The 22479-nt window shown below is 42.8% G+C and overlaps 1 protein-coding gene across 1 annotated transcript in view; it reads right to left on the bottom strand.

Moving 5' to 3' along the window:
• The window catches only part of LOC139415257 (neurexin-3b-like), a 315709-nt gene that overhangs the window by 110391 nt on the left and 182839 nt on the right, over positions 1–22479 (bottom strand). Inside the window, exon 16 of the mRNA XM_071163222.1 lies at positions 10572–10753. Coding sequence (XP_071019323.1) covers positions 10572–10753 — 182 coding nt within the window. The remainder of the gene's footprint in view (positions 1–10571; positions 10754–22479) is intronic.

The raw sequence follows: 22479 nt of genomic DNA, 5'->3' as shown, positions 1-22479 counted from the left end.
GCCCTTTTCAAAAGTAATCAATTGGTTATGATCGGTACTTAGGTATCGTTAAGGCAAATGCTAGTGGCCAAATGTCAAGAAAGAGTATCATTATTCAGTACAGGTGCAAAATGTCAATGGACAGCCATTACTCATATACTTCAAATGTAATTTCATGTCAGTAAAATATGGATCACGGATGTCTTTTGAAACAGCTGCCTTTTATACAGTTAACATTTGTATTGCAATCTCTCTATACTTCCTTGGAGCAAGAAGACAAGAAGACAATAGGAAATTAAAAGGACAAGAGATAACCAACCGACTAATACTACTGATTAGTTATTAGTTTAGTTATTTAGTCATTAGTTATAGCTATGGAACAAAAATGTAAACGCCACATGCAACAATTTCACAGAGGTATAGTTCATATGAGGAAATCAGTCACTATAAATACATTTTATTAGGACCTAATCTATGGATTACATGACTGGGCAGGTGGCGCTGCCATGGGTGGTCAGGTCCACACACTAAGGAGCCAGGCACAGCCAGTCAGAATTTAATCAGCTGTCCGAGTGGCTGGTGTCAGACGATCCTGCAGGTGAAGAAGCCAGATGTGGAAGTCCTGGGCTGGCATGGTTACACGTGGTCTGCGGTAGTGAGGCCGGTTGGACATACTGCCAAATTCTTTAAAACGACATTAGAGGAGGCTTCTGGTAGAGAAATTAACATTAAATTATCTGGCAACAGCTCTGGTGGACATTCCTGCAGTCCGTATACCAATTTCACACTCCCTCAAAACTTGAGGCATCTGTGGCATTGTATTGTGTGACAACTGCACATTTTAGATTGGCCTTTTATTGTCCCCAGCACAAAGTGCACCTGTGTAATGATCATGCTGTTTAATCAGCTTCTTGATATGCCACACCTGTCAGGTGGATAGATTATTTTGGCAAAAGAGAAATGTTCACTATCAGGTATGTAAACAAATTTGTGCACAATTTTTTGTGCCTATGAAACATTTATGGCATATTTTATTTCAGATCATGAAAGATGGAACCAAGTCTTCACATGTTGGGTTTATATTTTTGTTAAGTATATTTCACTGTACACACACACACACACACACACACACACACACAACTCCATAGATGCATCCTCCACTGTATATCTCAGTCCCTGCTTGGCTTATAAAACATCACAGTGGATTCTAAAAATTAAAGACCTACACACACACGCATACACACACACACACACACACACACACACACACACACACACGCACACAAGCACACAATCCACTCACACCCTCTCATCTCCACAGCCTGTCAAAGAGAAAATGGACTCAGTGTGGTCTGGAATGCAATATAATATTTACCCACCCTTGCAGCCTGCCCCACACGCGTCTCATCTCATCTCACCCTGTAGGTCTCTCTGACCGCATCCCAAATGGCACCCTATTCCCTACACAGGCCTCTGATCAAAAGTAGCGCACAATGTAGGGAACAGGGTGCCATTTGGGACACATTCACTGTGTACTCTTGTCTGGAATGGGCTTTTCAATTACCTACAACTTGTACCTTTTTTCCCCCATCTGAATTAAAGTGAGGAGGCTCAAGCGGGTAATGGAATTCATTGTGGCATTGCAACATTAGAAATCCTGTCTGATTGCTTGGTAATGTATGCTGGATCCGATTGCTGGCTGGGTAGTAGAGAGACATACAGGATGTGAAGTGTCAGAGATCTGTGGGAGGAGAGGAGGAGAGAGGAGAGTAGTGGAAGAGTAGGCGAGGAGAGTAAAGGAGTGCGTTCAGACCACCTCTCAATCACCCTTTCTCATCAGATGTCTCAGGGATGTGATGAGGGACGTGTCTTTTGATGCAGTCAGTAGGGAGACAGTGTCGGACAGCACAAGGGCAAATAGATTTGGTCCTAAGGTTATAATACAGAATGTATTTGCACAGAAATACTATTTCCCTTTTATAAACAGATACTTTTTTTTTTAGACTATGTCTAAAAGGATTTTGTGCTAAGGTATATTTCCCCCCTCTTTCTCTCTCCAGCTTTCTCACTTTCTCGCTCTCTCACCCCTCCTTCTCTCTCTCTCTCCCTCTCTCTCTCTCTCTTTTTCTCTCTCCACCCCTCTCTCTCTGTGTGGCATGTCCTGGATAAGCTTCACCTGCAGCTATGTACATTCCCTGGCATGAGACTGTGTGAGTCACGACCAACACATCAGCCTCCTGGGCCAGGAGTTTTGTTGTGGATTTAAGAGGAGACGGGACCTACGGTACAGAGCTGAAGTCTTATACAACACAATACACCACCACACAGCAGACACAGTGACTGTGCTACGAGTCATACCGCTTCAGGAGAGCCCAGGCATCCATTTTGTGACCATATTTTCCGTTGGTATGGATATTTTTCTTACCTATGATTCAGTTGCTTTTGATGTCATCGCTTTAAAAAAAATAGTTTTAAATGAGGTTCTGTTGTTATAAAACAAGAGTGATATTAGCAACTTGGAGCTTATATGACTATAGAAAAGCTCAGTGTTTTTCTGTCTCATACTATGCATAAGTAGTCCTTAAACAGTCTAGGCCAATTTGAGAACTGGCATAAAAAAGGCAAGGAAAAAGGGCAAAAAAGAAAAAAAGAAGAATTGCTCTAGTCTATATTGAAGTAATTATTTGGAATGTCCTCAAGCCAGCCATTCAGCAATACTCTAAATCGCCCTTCACGTCCAAAAAACAAACACTGCATTGTATTAGGAGGCGAGTAGCACAGTTTCAGTTCCATGATTACCAACACAAGCCTTGAGCTAGTTGTTCAAAGATGGAGAGAGAGAGAGAGAGAGAGAGAGAGGGAGAGAGAGAGAGAGAGAAAGAGCGAGTTGGAAAGCGATGGAGAGAGATGGAGATAGAGATACAGGGAGATAGCGATAGAGAGAGATGGTAAGTAACGGAGTGACAGAGTTTAGAAAGATGGAGAGAGATAGGGAGTGAGAGAAATTAGAGAGATAGAGAGAGCCCAGTTTTTAAAAGTAGATAATGCCTCTGCAGCTTCACTTTCATTGTAACAACCTTCCATTGCTATTAAAGGCACCAAATAATCCAGCATAAAATATACCAATACATCAGTGGTTGCTAGTAGGGCAGTGGGGGTCATGAACTTTGTCAGCCGGTGATTGTCAAGCAAATAACTGCTGGTCTCATGATAATTGACCGTTAATTAACAGAAACACATTTAGCATCTCCTGGCTTCCACGCATCGCCTACAAGCCACTGATGTAGACCTTTCTAACATCTGCATTTAAAAATGATAATAAATCACTGTAATATAGTCTACACCATCACAATTAATCCATGATTTATTTTAGACAGGTCTAAAGAAACATGATATGAAGAATATGTAGTCTATTTCAGAAGACAACAATTAGTAGACAAGATTTGCTTAGATTGCCGTGCTTGTATTTTATATTATCTTATAGTATGAAGAATACAATTGAACATATCTGAATAAAATAGAAAGGATATTTTCTCCAAAAGGTTTGAGGGAGTGCGCACATGTGGCTATTCTGTGTTGAGCGGTTAACAAAGAAACAGGTACTCCTACATGCTTCATTTAGACTTATTTATGTAACTTTAGTTGTGATACAAAAGTTGGGCCATATGTTTTGATTTTTAATACATTCTCATGCTGCATGATGTGACTAATGATGATTTGAAAAAAGTTGCATGAAAGGCATGAGCTCTGATTTGTTTCTTGTGCAGGCTACACACACTTCATCAGTCGCTCATTCACAATTTGACAAGCACTTGATAATATTCTCACCAGGCATCAAATTTCCCAGCGGCATCCCCCTTGTGTTGCCATAATGCCCCCTAAAAAAATCCATGCCTTTTGCAGCCAAAGTGTCCATTGTTCCCTTTGGCTAAATATAATAATTATAATTCCCTTCTCCCGGCTGCCATCACCTTGCTCCGAAGCACCTCTCACTCACATGGCTCTCTCTTCTTATTAGCCAATACCTGTCACGTGATCGGGTCCATCTCACAGGCATCCCAGCTCCGAAGTAGGCTACAAGTGAAGACAGACACATCGGGAATGCAACTGCAAGCATCCTTCTTATCCAATTCAGAGGTGCATATAGAAGAACTGTCCACATTTACTTTTCATCAGACAATAAGATGAGTATGCCTAACCAACAGCAAAAACACTGGCCTATGTCAATCTACATTCCCCCATAGTACAAAAATGTACCTATTCTATTCTGTGTGAGAAATGTACTGTATATTCCAAACATAGTCTGTGACAGTTGTGGGATGCAATATATCCCAAATTAGTACAACCACTAGCATTCAAAACCCCTTTTTGAGGCTGAGGATCAATGAGGCTGATGCAACTGATCAGATAGTTTACCTTAAAATGTTGATAAACCATTAGGCTATTTCTTCACACTATAAGGGCAGCAATGCACACACGGCAGTTCCATTCTCAAAAGTGACCGCAAATGCGATTATGCATGTGATGCTTTATTATAAAGGTGCATTTTTATGGTGAAAATGTTATTCCCCAAACTTGACACTCATGCGCTGCGTATGTATGCCAGTTAGGCTCTACACCGGTCTGTAAAGCGGCTTAATGTTCACAACTTTAAGAAGTTATTTGGTCACTTTAGTTGTAATACAAAACCTTGTCAACATATAGGTCTCTGGGCTAGGCTACATGAGGTGTGATACTAACCTTATTAAAACATATAGGTCTATGGGCTAGGCTACATGAGGTGTGAAACTAACCTTATTAAAACATATAGGTCTATGGGCTAGGCTACATGAGGTGTGATACTAACCTTATTAAAACATATAGGTCTATGGGCTAGGCTACATGAGGTGTGAAACTAACCTTATTAAAACATATAGGTCTATGGGCTAGGCTACATGAGGTGTGATACTAACCTTATTAAAACATATAGGTCTATGGGCTAGCCTACATGAGGTGTGATACTAACCTTATTAAAACATATAGGTCTATGGGCTAGGCTACATGAGGTGTGATACTAACCTTATTAAAACATATAGGTCTATGGGCTAGGCTACATGAGGTGTGATACTAACCTTATTAAAACATATAGGTCTCTGGGCTAGCCTACATGAGGTGTGATACTAACCTTATTAAAACATATAGGTCTATGGGCTAGGCTACATGAGGTGTGGGACTAAGATTTGAAAAAGTTGCAAAAAAAGGCATACTCTGTTTCTTGCCTTATACTGCAACACACTGGGCATCATTCACAAGTGATAGGCTAATATTGTCACCAATCAGACTATTCATAATTTAGTCTCATCTTTACATATACTAAATAATATATGTGTGAAATTAGTTTGGATTTAGAATGGACCATTATCATGCACCTGTCTCGGAACAGGGGCAGGTTAAAAAAAAAAATGACATGTCACATGAACTTCACTTAAATAGCGAATGGAGGACGTTTTTCCCATGGTTCATTTTCATGCCAGCCAGGTAGGCTATACACCTGTTGAAAAGCGAAGCAATTTGCTTAATATTAGGAAAGTTGAAAAATAATTATAGTAGACCCAGCCTATAGAAGCTGTTTTCTCACGCAATTGCATGGCCTATAGAAATGTTGCACAACATGAGCTCAGGGGCTCTCATGAAGTGTTTGATTCGTTTTTTTCCGAATACATTTGCATTGATGTCAGAGTGATTAAAGGGACAATAGTGCTGAGTACCAGGCAGTTAGCACGTTTGGTAGGCCACTAATGACCAGCAAGCATCAAAGCTTGAAGAAGCCTATTTACCGTGACTGCAGTCATGACTCGTGACCGCCGGTGTGGTGGTAATACGGTCACCGTAACAGCCCTAGTTGCTAGTACAAAACCATAGAAATAGAAGGACTAGAATGACCTGAATAGGATATTTATTTTTTATTTCTATGGTACCCACTAGTCATACTTTTCACGTTTTTGCATCATATGAAGGCATAATACTAAGAGATGCTTTAAAGAATAGAGGGTTTACAGAAATCAACGATGCAATGAATAGTTTGACTTAAAAACCAGATGACGCCAGTTCTCGGTTCTCCATACTTCTCCAATTCCATTCTTCTGTCTCATTAGAAACCTATCAGTTCCACAGAGCAGTCCCTGTAAGCCATTTCAGCGACGTCTTAGCAACGGTAGCTAGCTAATCCTAACACATCCAGTTGCTAATGATCCTAAAGGCTAAGTGATCCCTGAGGGGATGAATGTCTGTGATAAGACCTTTGGTTAGACAAGTCTTCAGTGCAGTCGCTATGTAATCCTTTTAACCGTTTCTGTCTGATTCAGGGGGTAACAATACAGGATGGGTTGACATCTGTCACTTTGAATCATTATCTGCACTGTAATAGATTTGAACTGGGCTCGATGATGTTCTGTTCATTGGCGGTATTGTGTAGCGGTCTTCGACTGTCCATTAGTCTTTATCTAAGGGCTACGGTTGAGGAGCTAAATATGTGATATTGAAATTCTAAAAGATGTCACTGGCGGCTCTAATGTTAATGATTATTTAGCAGCCAGGTAGGTTACGGAGAATAAACAGTATTTTAAAACAACAACCAGAAATATAACTCTAAGTATTGACCAGTGTTAAACTTGAGCATGTACTGTGACTATACATGGTATTCTAATGATAAATGAATTTGCCTTTTGCTTTGTGAGACTACGGGAATGAAGAAATGTATTTCTAACGAGTTGGAGCCAAATTACAACCGATATGAAGCTTGGCTGGAGAGTGCCGCTCAGCTCTGAGATAGAAAAAATAGGATTAAAAATGCATTTGATTTCCTTCCTATCGAAGTTTCTGCAATTACGAAGCCAGTTAAAATGAGGAGCGGCATTTTCCTATCTCTCTCCCTCACACACACACACACACACACACACACACACACACCCACCCACCCACCCACCCACCCACCCCTGCACACAGACATTCCTCTAGACTGTAAAGCAGCTATATAAAAACACTACTTGGCCTTCATGTTGTGTGACCAGATGGTGAGGTTGGAGCAGCGTACATCCAGCAGCACATTGCAACACACTCCAGAGACGAGGGGAGTCTTTGAGGAGAGAAAGACTCTCAATCTGGTGGTGTAATTGTATCCCTCTCTGCTCTTCATACTTCTCTGACTCTCTCCTCAACATCCCTACTTTCACACCCCATCAGCACACGGCACTTTTCCAATAAATACGTTTGGCATCGCTATAGTCGGTGGCCATCTTTGTTGACTATTATGTCAATAAGTCAACCACAACAACAACAACAAAAACAAGGGGTATTGAATAGGGCTGTTACGGTGAACATATTACCGCCACACCGGCGGTCACGACTCATGATGGCAGTCAAATTCCAAGTGACTGCTTTGTCATGGTAATTAGGATTCTCCAAGCTCTGATGCTGCTGATGGTCATTAGTATCCTACAAAATTTGCTAACTGCCTGGTACTCAGCACTGCCTGGTACTCTGCCTGGTACTCAGCACTCTCAGCACTATTGTCAAGCTAATCAGTCTGACATCAATGCAAATGTAATTTAAAATCTAATCAAACACTTCATGAGAGCCCATGAGCTCATATTGCGCAACATTTCTATAGGCTAAGCAATTGCATGAGAAGAGGAGGAACCCATCAGCTTTCTAAAGGCTAGGCCTACTCTATTTATTTTTCAACTTTCCTAATATTAAGAACATTGCTTCTCTTTACAACAGGAGTACAGCCTACCTGCCTGGCATGAAAAGTGTCCTCCATTTGCTATTTAAGTGCATACATTATGTATTACATACATGTATTTTTTTCCATTGCCCCTGTTTCAATACAGTTGGTGATAATGGTCCATTCTAAATCAAAACAAATTTCATACATATATTATTTAGTGTATGTAAAGACGAGATTAAATCAAAAAATAGTGTGATGGGTGACAATATTAGCCTATCACGTGTGAATTATATATTATGACGTAATGTTGTCCATCTTAAGGCAAGAAACAACGCATGCTTTTTATTGACTTTTTCAAATCATAGTTGCACACCTCATGTAGCCTAGCCCATAGACCTATACAGTGCCTTTGTAAAGTGTACAGACCCCTTGACTTCTTCAAAATTTTGATAGTTTACATCCTTCTTCTAAAATTGATGCCGCCACCATGCTTCACCGTAGGGATGGTGCCAGGTTTCCTCCAGGCGTGACGCTTGGCATATCACGCCAAAGAGTTGAATCTTTGTTTCATGGTCTGAAAGTCTTTAGGTGCCTTTTGGCAAACGCCAAGCGGGCTGTCATGTGCGTTTTACTGAGGAGTGGCTTCCGTCTGGCAACTCTACCATAAAGGCCTGATTGGTGGAGTGCTGCAGAGATGGTTGTCCTTCTGGAAGGTTTTCCCATCTCCACAGAGGAACTCTGGAGCTCTGTCAGAGTGACCATCGGGTTCTTGGTCACCTCCCTGACCAAGGCCCTTCTCCCCCGATTGCTCAGTTTGGCCGGGTGGCCAGCTCTAGGAAGAGTCTTGGTGGTTCCAAACGTCTTCCATTTAAGAGTGATGGAGGCCACTGTATTCTTGGGGACCTTAAATGCAGCAGAAATTATTTAGTACCCTTCCCCAGATCTGTGCCTCAATATAATCCCGTCTCGGGGCACTACAGACAATTCCTTCGACCTCAAAGCTTGGTTTTTGCTCTGACATGCTTTGTCCTTATGGGGTATTGTGTGTAGATTGATGGGGATTTTACAAAATGTTATACATTTTATAATAAGGTTGTAATGTAATAAAATGTGGAAACAGTCAAGGGGTCTGAATACTTTCCGAATGCACTGTATATTTTGATAAGGTGTGTATCATAACTAAAGTGGCAAAATAACTTCTTAAAATTAAGCAGATTAATCCGCGTTACAATGGGTGTAGAACCTAACTGGCACACACACGCAGCGAGTGAGTTTAGAATTTGGGGGAGATAATTTTCACAATACAAATGTTTGCATCTTTGTAATAAAAGCATTACACGCATACTCACATTTGCGGTCACTTCTGAGAATGGGTTTTCCTGCTAATGGAACATACACACTTATAACCTACCATGTGCAAATTGCTGCGCTTATAATGTGAAGAAATAGCTTAATAGTCGATCAACATTTTAAGCTAAGCATTCTGATCTGTTGCATCAGGCTCACTGCTTAAAACAGGTTTGTTTGATGCTAGTGGTTGTATTCATTTGGGATCTATCGCATCCCACAACTGTCCCAGACTATGTTTGGAATGTTTATTTCTCACACAGAATAGAATAGGTCAACTTTTGCACTATGGGGAATAGTAGATTGACATTGGCCAGTGCTTTTGCTGTTCGTTAGGCCTACTCATCTGGTTGGCTGACTAAACGTTTGGAGAAAATATATATTATATTTTATTCACCTATGTTCAATTGCATTCTTCATACTATAAAATAATATAAAATAATGTCACAGAATTCTAAGCAAATCTGGTCTGCTAAATGAATGAGTGTAGCCCACAGCCATATGGCATAGCCAGATCAGAGCCTAACATAAGGACAACTCAGAGTATGCTATTCGGTTCTTCTGAAATAGACTACATTTTCTTCATATCATGTTTCTTTAGACCTGTCTAAAATAAATCATGGATTCATTGTGATGGTGTTGGCTTTATTACATGGATTCATTGTGATGGTGTAGACTATATTACAGTGATTTATTCGACTTTTTAAAATGTAGACGTTCCAAAGGTCTGCATCAGTGGCTTGTAGGCTATGTGTGGAAGCCAGGAGATGCTAAACGTGTTTATGTTAATTAACAGTCAATTACCATGAGACGGGCAGTTATTTGCTTGACAATCACCGGCTGACAAAATTTCATGACCACCACGGTCCTCGTCATAACATATTAATGGTGCTGATTCACACAGGGTTTCCAGGCACAGTGATCGTGTTCTCCACATGCATCACACAGACATTGCTTATCAACTATTCATGCCTTAGAGTTTAGATTCACTGCGTTGTTTAGAGAGAAAGTCGTTCTGAGAGGATTGTGTGACATATAAAGTTGGAAAACAAGGGAGAAACAAGGGAGGGGAACATACTGTGATATCTATTATGGATAGCCCCCCCCCCCCCCCCCCCCCCCCGTTACAATTTGCTTCAACTTCAGTACCTTTTGCCCTAGCACTACACACCTGATTCAAATAATCAACTCTTGATCAAGCCATGAATTAGTAGAATCAGGTGTGTAGTGCTTTAACTAATGACTGTATCTGCTACTGTATGGGATCCCTGTAAATACACTGAGAGCCATAGAACTAAAGAGGCCTTACAATGTGGGGCTAGATGTAGTCTCCCTGTCCAGGGTAAGACAGGAGACACAGTGTAGACTACACTGGTGCCCTTGAGAAAAAGACTTGGGGACACCATGCAGGCTAGCAGTAGACTAAAAGCTGACTTACGATGTGTAGTGTGATATAGTTACTGTACTGTGGCCCTGTCTTGGGGACACCATGTCATGATAACAGTAGGGACAACGGCAAGACTGAAACTGGACTTACGATGTGTAGCATGATGTAGTCACCGAGTCGCGGCGCGCTGTCGATGCGGACCAGGATGCCGTCCTTGATGGTGGTGCTGAAGCCCACAGCCAGGCGGTCGGTACGCGTGCTGGGCCTCTCGTTGTTAGGCCACGTGTACGTGATCAGACCCCCGCCCTTACCGAAGATATAGGTGGTACCAGCTGCAGAGGGAGAGAAGAAGAAGATGGAGGAAGATTACTTTATTGTCCAATGTACATGAATATGCAACGGAAATGTGTGCTCTGCATTATCCCAACCCCTCCAAAAACACAGATAAGGAAACATGGAGGGAGAAATGGGGAGAAAGAGAGAGAGAGAGAGAGAGAGAGAAAGAGAGGTAGAGAAATGCAGAGAAAGAGAAGGTTGGAGAATGAATGAGATTCATGAATACAAGGTGCAAGCTTAATGGACTGGCCTATAACTACACACCAAGGACGGTGAGGTCCCCGAGTTAAACTTGAACACAACACCTTTTTCTAATGTCTCCTCCAAACTAGATGCACCTTGTTTCGGATAAACGCTGTAAAACCAAATCCTCCCCGAACCACATAGCCAATGGTGCAAAGGCAAATTCCTCCAAGTTCTATTTCAGGGTTTTAAATTCTAATCGTATTCAGAAAGACTTCCACCTGAGGTCGAAGACTTCAGCTCCCAGGGTGCATATCTGGCCTATAGTAGCTCTTAAATATAGACACTGCCTGGGAATAACAGGCACAGCAGCCCAAAACGGATAAGTCTTCCAATCCTCATGTATTAAACATAAGACTGCAACCTAAGAACAAAGGCCGGCATTGGAAAAAAAAATCGACTAACCTTCCTCGAGTTTAAGTTAACAAATGCAGAGCAAGAAAAAAGGGGACTCCGGGACTGTGGCCTAACAGATCAGGGTATAAGTCGGAAATACACCATCCTATATATAGGCACAGTTTGATTAACACCACCGTTTGGATCCAACTTGGCTCCAAAATAGCTCTTCTAGCAAACTGGGAATTGAGGCTGTATTTATGTGTTTATATATGTGTGTGTGTGCGTGCGGTTGTCTAAAACCCACTTAGACTTAGGCCATGCCACACCACCACTACAGTGGCAAACGTGCAGACGGTAGGCCAGACCTAGACCAAACCTAGAGGGGAGAAATTGCTAGTGAAGTGCAATAGAGCATGCCCTTCCTACTCTCAGGAACAATGAATGACATATTTCTGGTCTATCTGGGTGGCTGTCTAGCCTACTCTTCTCTTAAACAGAAAACAATCTGGTCAGTACTGTAGACTGAGGACCCAGGAGACATATGAATAGAGAGGGAGATAGAGAGAATAGAGAAAGAAAGCAAGAGGGACAGAGAGGAATAGAGAGAGAGAGAGAGAGAGAGAGAGAGAGAGAGAGGAATAGAGAGAGAGAGGAATAGAGAGCGAGAGAGAGAGGAATAGAGAGAGAGAGAGAGAGAGAGAGAGAGAGAGAGAATAAAGAGGGGGTAATAGAGAGGGAGAGAGAGAGAATAACAGTAAATCTCTGTAAAACCAAAATAATGGTGTTCCAAAAAAAGGTCCAGTCGCCAGGACCACAAATACAAATTCCATCTAGACACTGTTGCACACAAAAAACGAACAATACCTTGGCTTAAACATCAGCGCCACAGGTAACTTCCACAAAGCTATGAAAGATCTGAGAGACAAGGCAAGAAGGGCATTCTATGCCATCTAAAGGAACATAAAATTCAATATACCAATTAGGATCTGGCTAAAAATACTTGAATCAGTCAAAGAGCCCATTGCCCTTTATGGTTGTGAGGTCTGGGGTCCGCTCACCAACCAAGATTTCACAAAATGGGACAAACACCAAATTGAGACTCTGCATGCAGGATTCTGCAAACATATCCTCCGTGTACAAATAATGCATGCAAGAGCAGAATTAGGCCGATACCCACTAATTATCAAAAATCCAGAAAACAGCCGTTAAATTCTACAACCACCTAAAAGGAGGCCATAACAAAGCCATCACCTACAGAGAGATGAACCTGGAGAAGAGTCCCCTAAGCAAGCTGGTTCTGGGGCTCTGTTTACAAACACAAACACACCCCACAGAGCCCCAGGACAGCAGCACAATTAGACCCAACCAAATCATGAGAAAACAAAAAGATAATTACTTGACACATTGGAAAGAAGTAACAAAAACACAGAGCAAACTAGAACGCTATTTGGCCCTAAACAGAGAGTACACCGTGGCAGAATACCTGACCACAGTGACTAACCTAAACTTAAGGAAAGCTTTGACTATGTACAGACTCAGTGAGCATAGTCTTGCTATTGAGAAAGGCCGCTGTAGGCAGACATGGCTCTCAAGAGAAGACAGGCTATATGCACACTGCCCACAAAATGAGGTGGAAACTGAGCTGCACTTCCTAACCTCCTGCCCAATGTATGACCATATTAGAGACACATATTTCCCTCAGATTACACAGATCAACAAAGAATTTGAAAACAAACCCAATTTGGATAAACTCCCATAGCTACTGGGTGAAATTCCACAGTGTGCCATCACAGCAGCATGATTTGTGACCTGTTGCCACAAGAAAAGGGCAACCAGTGAAGAACAAACACCATTGTAAATACAACCCATATTTATGCTTATATATTTTCCCTTGGGTACTTTAACCATTTGTACATTGTTACAACACTGTATATATATATATAATATGACATTTGTAATGTCTTTATTGTTTTGAAACTTCTGTATGTGTAATGTTTACTGTACATCTTTATAGTTTATTTCACTTTTGTATATTATCTACCTCACCTGCTTTGGCAATGTTAACACATGTTTCCCATGCCAATAAAGCCCCTTGAATTGATTAAAGAGGGGGAATAGAGAAAGAGAGAGAGAGAGAGAGAGAGAGAGAGAGAGAGAGAGAGAGAGTATAGAAGAGAAGGAATAGAGGGAGTGAGAGAGGGAGAGAGAGAGTATAGAAGAGAAGAGAAGGAATAGAGAGAGATTGAGAGAGGGAGAGAGAGAGAATAGAAGGGAAGGAATAGAGAGGGAGTGAGAGAGAGTGAGGGAGAGAGAGAGTAGAGTATAGAGTTTTACTTCATTAATCCCGATTTGGGATATCACAGCATGCATCATCAATGAATTCCAAAGACAAGACACGCAACAATGGCTAACACATGATAAGACACATAAAGGCACATGCACCATAGTATCCCTGAAAGAATAGTCTGAGAGAGAGAATAGAGGGACACGATGGGAGTCATCCGGTAACAGTGTGACGACCATGCATTAGACCTCCTCCTAGTCTGTACATGATCTGAAGAATCTGGCACAGTTTGAGGTTGGGCCCTACAGATCACACCCCGCTGGGTGAACGTTTTGGTTTTTGCCCTAGCGCTACACAGCTGATTCAAATAATCAAAGCTCGATGTTGAGTTGGTTATTTGAATCAGCTGTGTAGAGCTAGGGCAAAAACCAAAACGTTCACCCGGGAGGGGGGCCCAAGGACCGAGTTTGAGAATCACTGAAATAGAGTAATATCCTCATGTGCTTTTCTTGTACTGAAGAAGGTTAACAACCACTGGTACTATAGCTCTGCATACTGTATATGAGTAACCATAGTTAAGCTCCAAGACAGTGCTTCATATTGCAGTTTTAGCTCTGTTTTCATGTACACTGTGAGACAGTTCATATGACTGTACACTGTGAGACAGTTCATATGACTGTACACTGTGAGACAGTTCATATGACTGTACACTGTGAGACAGTTCATATGACTGTATACTGTTAGACATTAAGACAGATATTAACCTCTAGCTAGGTCAGTCTGTATACTGTGAGACATTAAGACAGATATTAACCTCTAGCTAGGTCAGTCTGTATACTGTGAGACATTAAGAAAGATATTAACTTCTAGCTAGGTCAGTCTGTATACTGTTAGACATTAAGACAGATATTAACCTCTAGCTAGGTCAGTCTGTATACTGTTAGACATTAAGACAGATATTAACCTCTAGCTAGGTCAGTCTGTATACTGTTAGACATTAAGACAGATATTAACCTCTAGCTAGGTCAGTCTGTATACTGTGAGACATTAAGACAGATATTAACCTTTAGCTAGGTCAGTCTGTATACTGTGAGACATTAAGACAGATATTAACCTCTAGCTAGGTCAGTCTGTATACTGTTAGACATTAAGACAGATATTAACCTCTAGCTAGGTCAGTCTGTATACTATGAGACATTAAGACAGATATTAACATTTAGCTAGGTCAGTCTGTATACTGTTAGACATTAAGGCAGATATTAACCTCTAGCTAGGTTAGTCTGTATACTGTGAGACATTAAGACAGATATTAACATCTAGCTAGGTCAGTCTGTATACTGTTAGACATTAAGACAGATATTAACCTCTAGCTAGGTCAGTCTGTATACTGTGAGACATTAAGACAGATATTAACCTCTAGCTAGGTCAGTCTGTATACTGTGAGACATTAAGACAGATATTAACCTCTAGCTAGGTCAGTCTGTATACTGTGAGACATTAAGACAGATATTAACCTCTAGCTAGGTCAGTCTGTATACTGTGAGACAGTTCATATGACTGTATACTGTTAGACATTAAGACAGATATTAACCTCTAGCTAGGTCAGTCTGTATACTGTTAGACATTAAGACAGATATTAACCTCTAGCTAGGTCAGTCTGTATACTGTGAGACAGTTCATATGACTGTATACTGTGAGACATTAAGACAGATATTAACCTCTAGCTAGGTCAGTCTGTATACTGTTAGACATTAAGACAGATATTAACCTCTAGCTAGGTCAGTCAGGATACTGTGAGACATTAAGACAGATATTAACCTCTAGCTAGGTCAGTGTGGTCATATGGTCTTGCTTTGTCTTCCCTGCAACATCCTTCCTGCCAGAAGAGTTCAGCCAGCTTCAGATCAGTCGTTGAGTAAAATCTGTGTGTGTGTGTGTGTGTGTCTGTGTCTGTGTTACGACACAGTGTTTTTCTGTGGATGGTGATGAGAAGAGAAGATACAGCACCCCAGGGAGCCAATTATCACATTGAGGAGATTCGCTTAGATTATGGAGACAGTGTTCAATCACACATACACGCACGCACACACACACACACGCTCTGATTGACTGAGCAAAGTCAGACTTGTCAAAACCCCACATATAAAAAGGCCCTTACCACTGCAAAAACATCCATAATGCAGTACCATGCAGACTTCAGATTACTCAAGTGTGTGTCCATGTAACATGTAGGCCAGTGGTTCTCAGTCCTGGTTCTGACGATTGTTGTTTCAGCCCTAGCACCACACAGCTGATTCAAATCATCAAAGCCTGATGATGAGTTGCTCATTTGAATCAGCTGTGTGGTGCTAGGGTAAAAACTAAAACGTTCACCCCTGAGGGGCCCCAGGACCAGGTTGAGAACCAAAGCTGTAGACTGTTGCTTTATGCAATATAAATTGCACGCAGAACAGAATGACAGGACTGTGGCATGGGGAATATTTATGGATATGTATTTCATATCCATGGACAATGAGAGATAGAGTGCATGGAGGAAACTGGGTGGATTACAGTTACACAACTCATGGAACGTTTCCAGGAGATTCAGAAAGGCTTTCACAGGTTTTAATGCATCTCCTCTCCTCTCCTCTCCTCTCCTCTCCTCTCCTCTCCTCTCCCTCCCTTCTCCTCTCCACGCCAGTTCATGTCGCATTGTGGACAAGTCTATTTCAACCAAATCTCAGCAACATTATTTGCAAAATCTTTAGAGAAATAAGAACTTAAACAACATTGTCCTTTTAGAATGTTCTGAAAAAAAATGTTTTAATATATATTACTGGTGACTTCAACTCGAATTATTTTGTATAGTATTGTATAGGATTATCATGAACTGTGATTTCTCCCGAAGTATTGGATAAGGCTTACACCAGCTACTCCAGGTGGGATCAGGTAGAAGTATTGGATTAGGCTTACACCAGCTACTCCAGGTGGGATCAGGTAGAAGTATTGGATAAGGCTTACACCAGCTACTCCAGGTGGGATCAGGTAGAAGTGTTGGATAAGGCTTACACCAGCTACTCCAGGTGGGATCAGGTAGAAGTATTGGATAAGGCTTACACCAGCTACTCCAGGTGGGATCAGGTATTGGATAAGGCTTACACCAGCTACTCCAGGTGGGATCAGGTAGAAGTATTGGATAAGGCTTACACCAGCTACTCCAGGTGGGATCAGGTAGAAGTATTGGATAAGGCTTACACCAGCTACTCCTGGTGGGATCAGGTAGAAGTATTGGATAAGGCTTACACCAGCTACTCCAGGTGGGATCAGGTAGAAGTATTGGATAAGGCTTACACCAGCTACTCCTGGTGGGATCAGGTAGAAGTATTGGATAAGGCTTACACCAGCTACTCCAGGTGGGATCAGGTACTATTCTCACACTTTGTCCTACAACATCTGAACTGGGATGAAGCTCTTTCCAGTACTCTTTTCAAGCACAAATCAGAATTACTTTTCCTGAAAAGAGTACATAATATGAAGATTCTTTTTTTTTAAAGTAAATTGAGTCCTTACAAAGGTATTGAAGCATAAAGAGTAACTCAGACAAAAAGCAACAGAGTTCAGAGCACATGAACCCTGAACGTCATAGGGGCTGCCCGATTTACATAGGCAGCCCGATTCTGATTGATTGCCCAACTGTTGGCAAAAAGGCTCATCTGATTTGGACAAAATATTAAAATTGGGCAGCCTGTGTAAACATGGCCTAAGAGAAAAATTAAACAAAAGCAGCAGAACTCAGCACTGGGTCGCAGTGAAGATGCTCCCATGGTGATGATGATTCTACTGCATCACCTCGCCTCAGCAACAGAGCACTAATGACTTGTCTGCAGGGTCTGAGACGATGACCTCGCTCAAACAGACTCACACAGAGACAATTAACTAAACTAAAAGCCTCCACTCACACTGGGGGGGAGAGAGAGGGGTGCAGTGAGAGAGAGAGAGAGAGCGAGAGAGAGAGAGAGAGAGCGAGAGAGAAAGAGGTTGTCTTTCTTCAGACTTGTTAAATGGTCAGTTCTTTATGCAGGGTCCCTAATTTCTTGTCGGTCTGATTGTCTGAGCTTAACCCTTTGCCCGGTAATCTTCACCATTACAGAGTAATTATGCTGCCAATGTCATTATGGTTGGCTAGCTACCAGTGAAAGACACTTATTATTATTGTATAAAGACAGCGTTTTTAGGGGGACTAAACTCATCTTTAAAACCTAACAAATGGCCTAATAATTGATTTGAAAAACAATAAATTGTCAGTCCGCCACTTGGCTTGCTGTAAAGCTGAAAGGTGGGGCTGGTCAGAAAAACCCTCTCAGACTTGTAATAACAACTTATAAATACGTTGAGCGATACATACAGGTAACTGCCTAAACAAAGAGTAAATGAGGGATACAAAGTATATTGAAAGCAAGTGCCTTCTGAGTTAATTAAGCAATTAACCTCCCATCTTGCTTAGGGTCATGTATAAAAATGCCCAGTTGCTCATTATTATACCACGGCAAGAAGAAAATATCTCAGTGACTCCCAAGCAGGATGCTTGGCCCCAGAGATGTACTGGGCCGTATGCATTACCCTCTGTAGCACCTTACGGTCGGAGGCCGAGCAGTTGCCATACCAGGTGGTGATGCAACCTGTCAGGATGCTCTCGATGGTGGAGCTGTAGAACTTTTTGAGGATCTGGGGACACATGTCAAATCTTGTCAGTCTCCTGAGGGGGGAAAGGTGTTGTTGTGCCCTCTTCACGACTGTCTTGGTGTGTTTGGACCATGATAGTTTGTTGGTGATGTGGACACCAAGGAACTTGAAACTCTTGACCCGCTCCACTACAGCCCTGTCGATGTTAATGGGGGCCTGTTAGGGCGGTACAAATTCTCAGAATTTTCTTCACGCAAATGACAGGGATTTGGTTCTGTTCCCGAGAAAACAGTATATCCTCCGTGTCAGACTCGTTAAAGGAAAAAGCTTCTTCCAGTTCGAGGTGACTAATCGCTGTTTTCTGATGTCCCGAAGTTATTTTCGGTTATAAGAGATGATAGCAGCCACAGTATGTACCAAATAAGTTTAAAAACATAAGTTACAAACAATGCAAAAAACCTAACCAAATAGCACAGTTGGTTAGGAGCACATAAAACGTCAGCCATCCTCTCCGGCGCCACCCCAGATTCCGGAGCGGCGCCTGAGACAGCGTTTTCCACCATCAACAAAACACCAAACGGTGGAATTTCCCGTGGAAGAACGTGTCCCATCCCTCCAATAGAGTTCCAGACACTTGTAGACTCTAGGCACATTGAAGCTGTTCTGGCTCATGGCGGCCCAACACCCTATTAAGACACTTTATGTTGGTGTTTCCTTCATTTTTGGCAGTTACCTGTAGATTATTCTACATACATGTACATGATTTCCATATTGTGCTCATATTTAAGATCTCATTGAGAAGAGGCAGAGTGCCAGGAAAAACCTCATCAAAGGAAAGACATCAACAAACAGATTAGAAGATGGGATATTTCTATTTTCTATCTCCTCCATCTTTAAATAATGTATACTAATAATGTATAATACTCTTGTCATGGCCAACGGCTATCACAGACCGACCAGTAGGATGGATCTGTGAATTAATAAGATAGACTGGACATCTTTGATGAGTCTATCTGGCATTCGTATCAACACTTGTTATTGACAAAATGTGTGAGAATAAAACTTTCTAAGAATGAAAGGGAGCACAAATAACCAAGAAAGCAATTGTGCATGTGCGTCTGGGAATAACCACCCACTTCAGGCAGTGTGGGAAGGCATATTTCCTTCACCCAGATTTCTCCGAACCTCAGTCCTCTATAAATACACCACTTTCTTCACTATAGGAAGTGCATTAACCTCTCTCTTTGAGGCAGCACTTGGTTGATACACAGGCAGACAGGCAGACAGTGGGTCAAGGCTATGTCCTGTATCTCCCTGGTCCCCCCAGGCAGACAGGCAGACAGTGGGTCAAGGCTATGTCCTGTATCTCCCTGGTCCCCCCAGGCAGACAGGCAGACAGTGGGTCAAGGCTATGTCCTGTATCTCCCTGGTCCCCCCAGGCAGACAGGCAGCAGGCCAGGAGACAGTGGGTCAAGGCTATGTCCTGTATCTCCCTGGTCCCCCCAGGCAGACAGGCAGACAGTGGGTCAAGGCTATGTCCTGTATCTCCCTGGTCCCCCCAGGCAGACAGGCAGACAGTGGGTCAAGGCTATGTCCTGTATCTCCCTGGTCCCCCCAGGCAGACAGGCAGCAGGCCAGGAGACAGTGACAGTAGGTCAAATTCCGCGGCCTTGTCCTTAACCCATATAGAGCTAATGCTACATGATACAGCAGAGACATAGCATGACCAGTCTGAGTGGCTAAAGCAGAAGCTATGAAAGAGTTTCTCAGCCCAGGTTTAACAGGGATCCCGAGTGGCGCAGCGGTCTAAGGCACTACATCTCAGTGCTAGAGGTGTCACTACACCCTGACACCCTGGTTTGAATCCAGGCTGTATCACAACCGGCTGTGATTGGGAGTCCCATAGGGAGGCGCACAATCTCCAAGGTGAACAGCCTCTGGTATGTTAGAACAATGTAGGTAAGGGAAATTGGCAAGTGGGAACAGTGTGTGTGTGTGTGTGTGTGTGTGTGTGTGTATCCACCACCCATACTGGGAATAGTGGGATATCCCATAACACCTGATCCCCATGAGGCAAAACATAGTGGGTAGGTGAGAGACAGGGAGTCCGTATCTCTAACCGACAAGCGCACACACACACACACACACTTTCTTTCTGTTGTTTGCATGCTTTTATCTCTTCTCCCGTTATCTCCTGGGATTTCAGCAGGGCTGGATCTCTGGGCATTCAGCAGGGCTGGATCTCTGGGCATTCAGCAGGGCTGGATCTCTGGGTTTTCAGCAGGGCTGGATCTTTGGGCTTTCACGAAAACAGGACAAATACGTTTTGATGTGGTCCAATATTCCACTGCAGCGACAAACACACACACACTGCAGAGAAAGAGGCCGTACTGCTAAAACCTCCCACACTGAAACAACATAATATTCTCCTCAGTCACGTTCAGAAGAGGTTTATTACTATGCATTTCACTGTCCCATGTTTAATACATAGGAAATCATTAGCTCCACTGTTCTGCCCTCTACGCATTCTTCAGTTCTACAACACCAATGAAGAATAATCAAATTCCATCGGAATGCAATTGTGTTCTGTCTGGGTAATCGTCAGTCTTTATCAGGGTTCTGCAAGCCCTTAACAACGATGTTATTCATTTATTGACAACTCTTTCCATGTCCTTTGAATAGACGAGGGGGGGTTTGATAGAATACTCTCCGTCCTCACTCGCACGCTAAAAGGACATTTCCCCCCCAAAACCAGAAATAATAGCTCCAATTACGAAAGCATCATTCTAGAATGCCCATGGTATTCTGAAATGTGTTCCTTCCGTCATCAACACTAGCTCTGCACGGAATACAGAAACCACGCTGTGATTGATGGGGTGTAACGGGATATGACGAATGACTTCGCCGAGAGAAAACAAACTCTTTCAATTATTTCCCGTGTCTGCTCCTCTAGTGTAATCAGCTGCAGTATTATGGGACTACTATGGGAGTCATGGCCCATGCGGTATAGTAAGGCTAATGATCACAGTGGGAAGGAAGAGTCATTCACTTCACAGCAGTAACCATATTATTAGTCGGTGATGGTCATGTTGAGAAGTGAACCTCTAAAAGCCTAGACGCTAACAACGGCCCTATCGGAGAGTGGAACAGCTCAAAGTGCCATCGGTACAGAGCGGAGGAGAGGAGAAAGGAAGCGAGGGAAGACGGTCAGGTAGAGAGGCAAAAGGGGAGAGACGAGGAAGGAGAGGAGAGGACGGATCTCCACTGAGATCTAGCAGACTGTCAGTTAGAGTGCTGTACAGCAGCCTCCATACTCATAGTTCAAAAGCCAAGCTATACATCTCCACACACATATAATACATGAAATGTCCTAATGTACGTTTATGCGCGTACATATGCAAGGATGCACGCACGCACGCACACACGCACACACGCACACACACACACACACACACACACACACACACACACACACACACACAAACTAGAGCTCAGAGACTTCCCACACTCATTACAGAGAAACTCGGACAGCCAGCCCCACCCTCCTCCTTCTCTCCTGCCCTCAACCCCTCATCTCCTCCCCTTCTTCCCACCTTCTCTCCTTCTCTACATTGCAGCATTGACACCTTTGTTGTAGCTGGTCGGATAGATGGAGAAGAAGCTTTTTCTGAGTTTTTTTGTTCTTTTCTGGATGTGTCAGCTTCTATCCTCTCTGGGTTGTGGTGATGGGCTGTGAGGTGATATCTGAGGTGTGTTGCTGTGTGTGTGTGTGTGTGTGTGTGTGTGTGTGTGTGTGTGTGTGTGTGTGTGTGTGTGTGTGTGTGTGTGTGCAGTGTTGCCTACTGCAGAGCCTCTTCATCCACACTAGTTCAGGCTCCAACTACGGTCTCTGTACTGTTGCAGCCACTGTCTGTCTTTTAGAATGGAGGAGGGAAACAGACAGAACAGAACAGAAGGAAGGAGAGACAGGGAGAAGGAGAGATACATGGGGGGAGGAGAGGATGAGGGGCGAGAGAGAGAATGAGAGAGAGGCAGGCAGAGACAGAGACAGAGACAGAGAGAGAGAGAGAGGCAGGCAGAGACAGAGACACAGAGAGAGAGAGGCAGGCAGAGACAGAGACAGAGAGAGAGAGAGAGGAAGGCAGAGACAGAGACAGAGAGAGAGAGAGAGGCAGGCAGAGACAGAGACAGAGA

Source organism: Oncorhynchus clarkii, chromosome 8, assembly GCF_045791955.1.
Source record: "Oncorhynchus clarkii lewisi isolate Uvic-CL-2024 chromosome 8, UVic_Ocla_1.0, whole genome shotgun sequence".
In the NCBI taxonomy this organism is placed as follows: Eukaryota; Metazoa; Chordata; class Actinopteri; order Salmoniformes; family Salmonidae; genus Oncorhynchus; species Oncorhynchus clarkii.
This window is presented reverse-complemented; position numbering and strand designations above follow the sequence as displayed.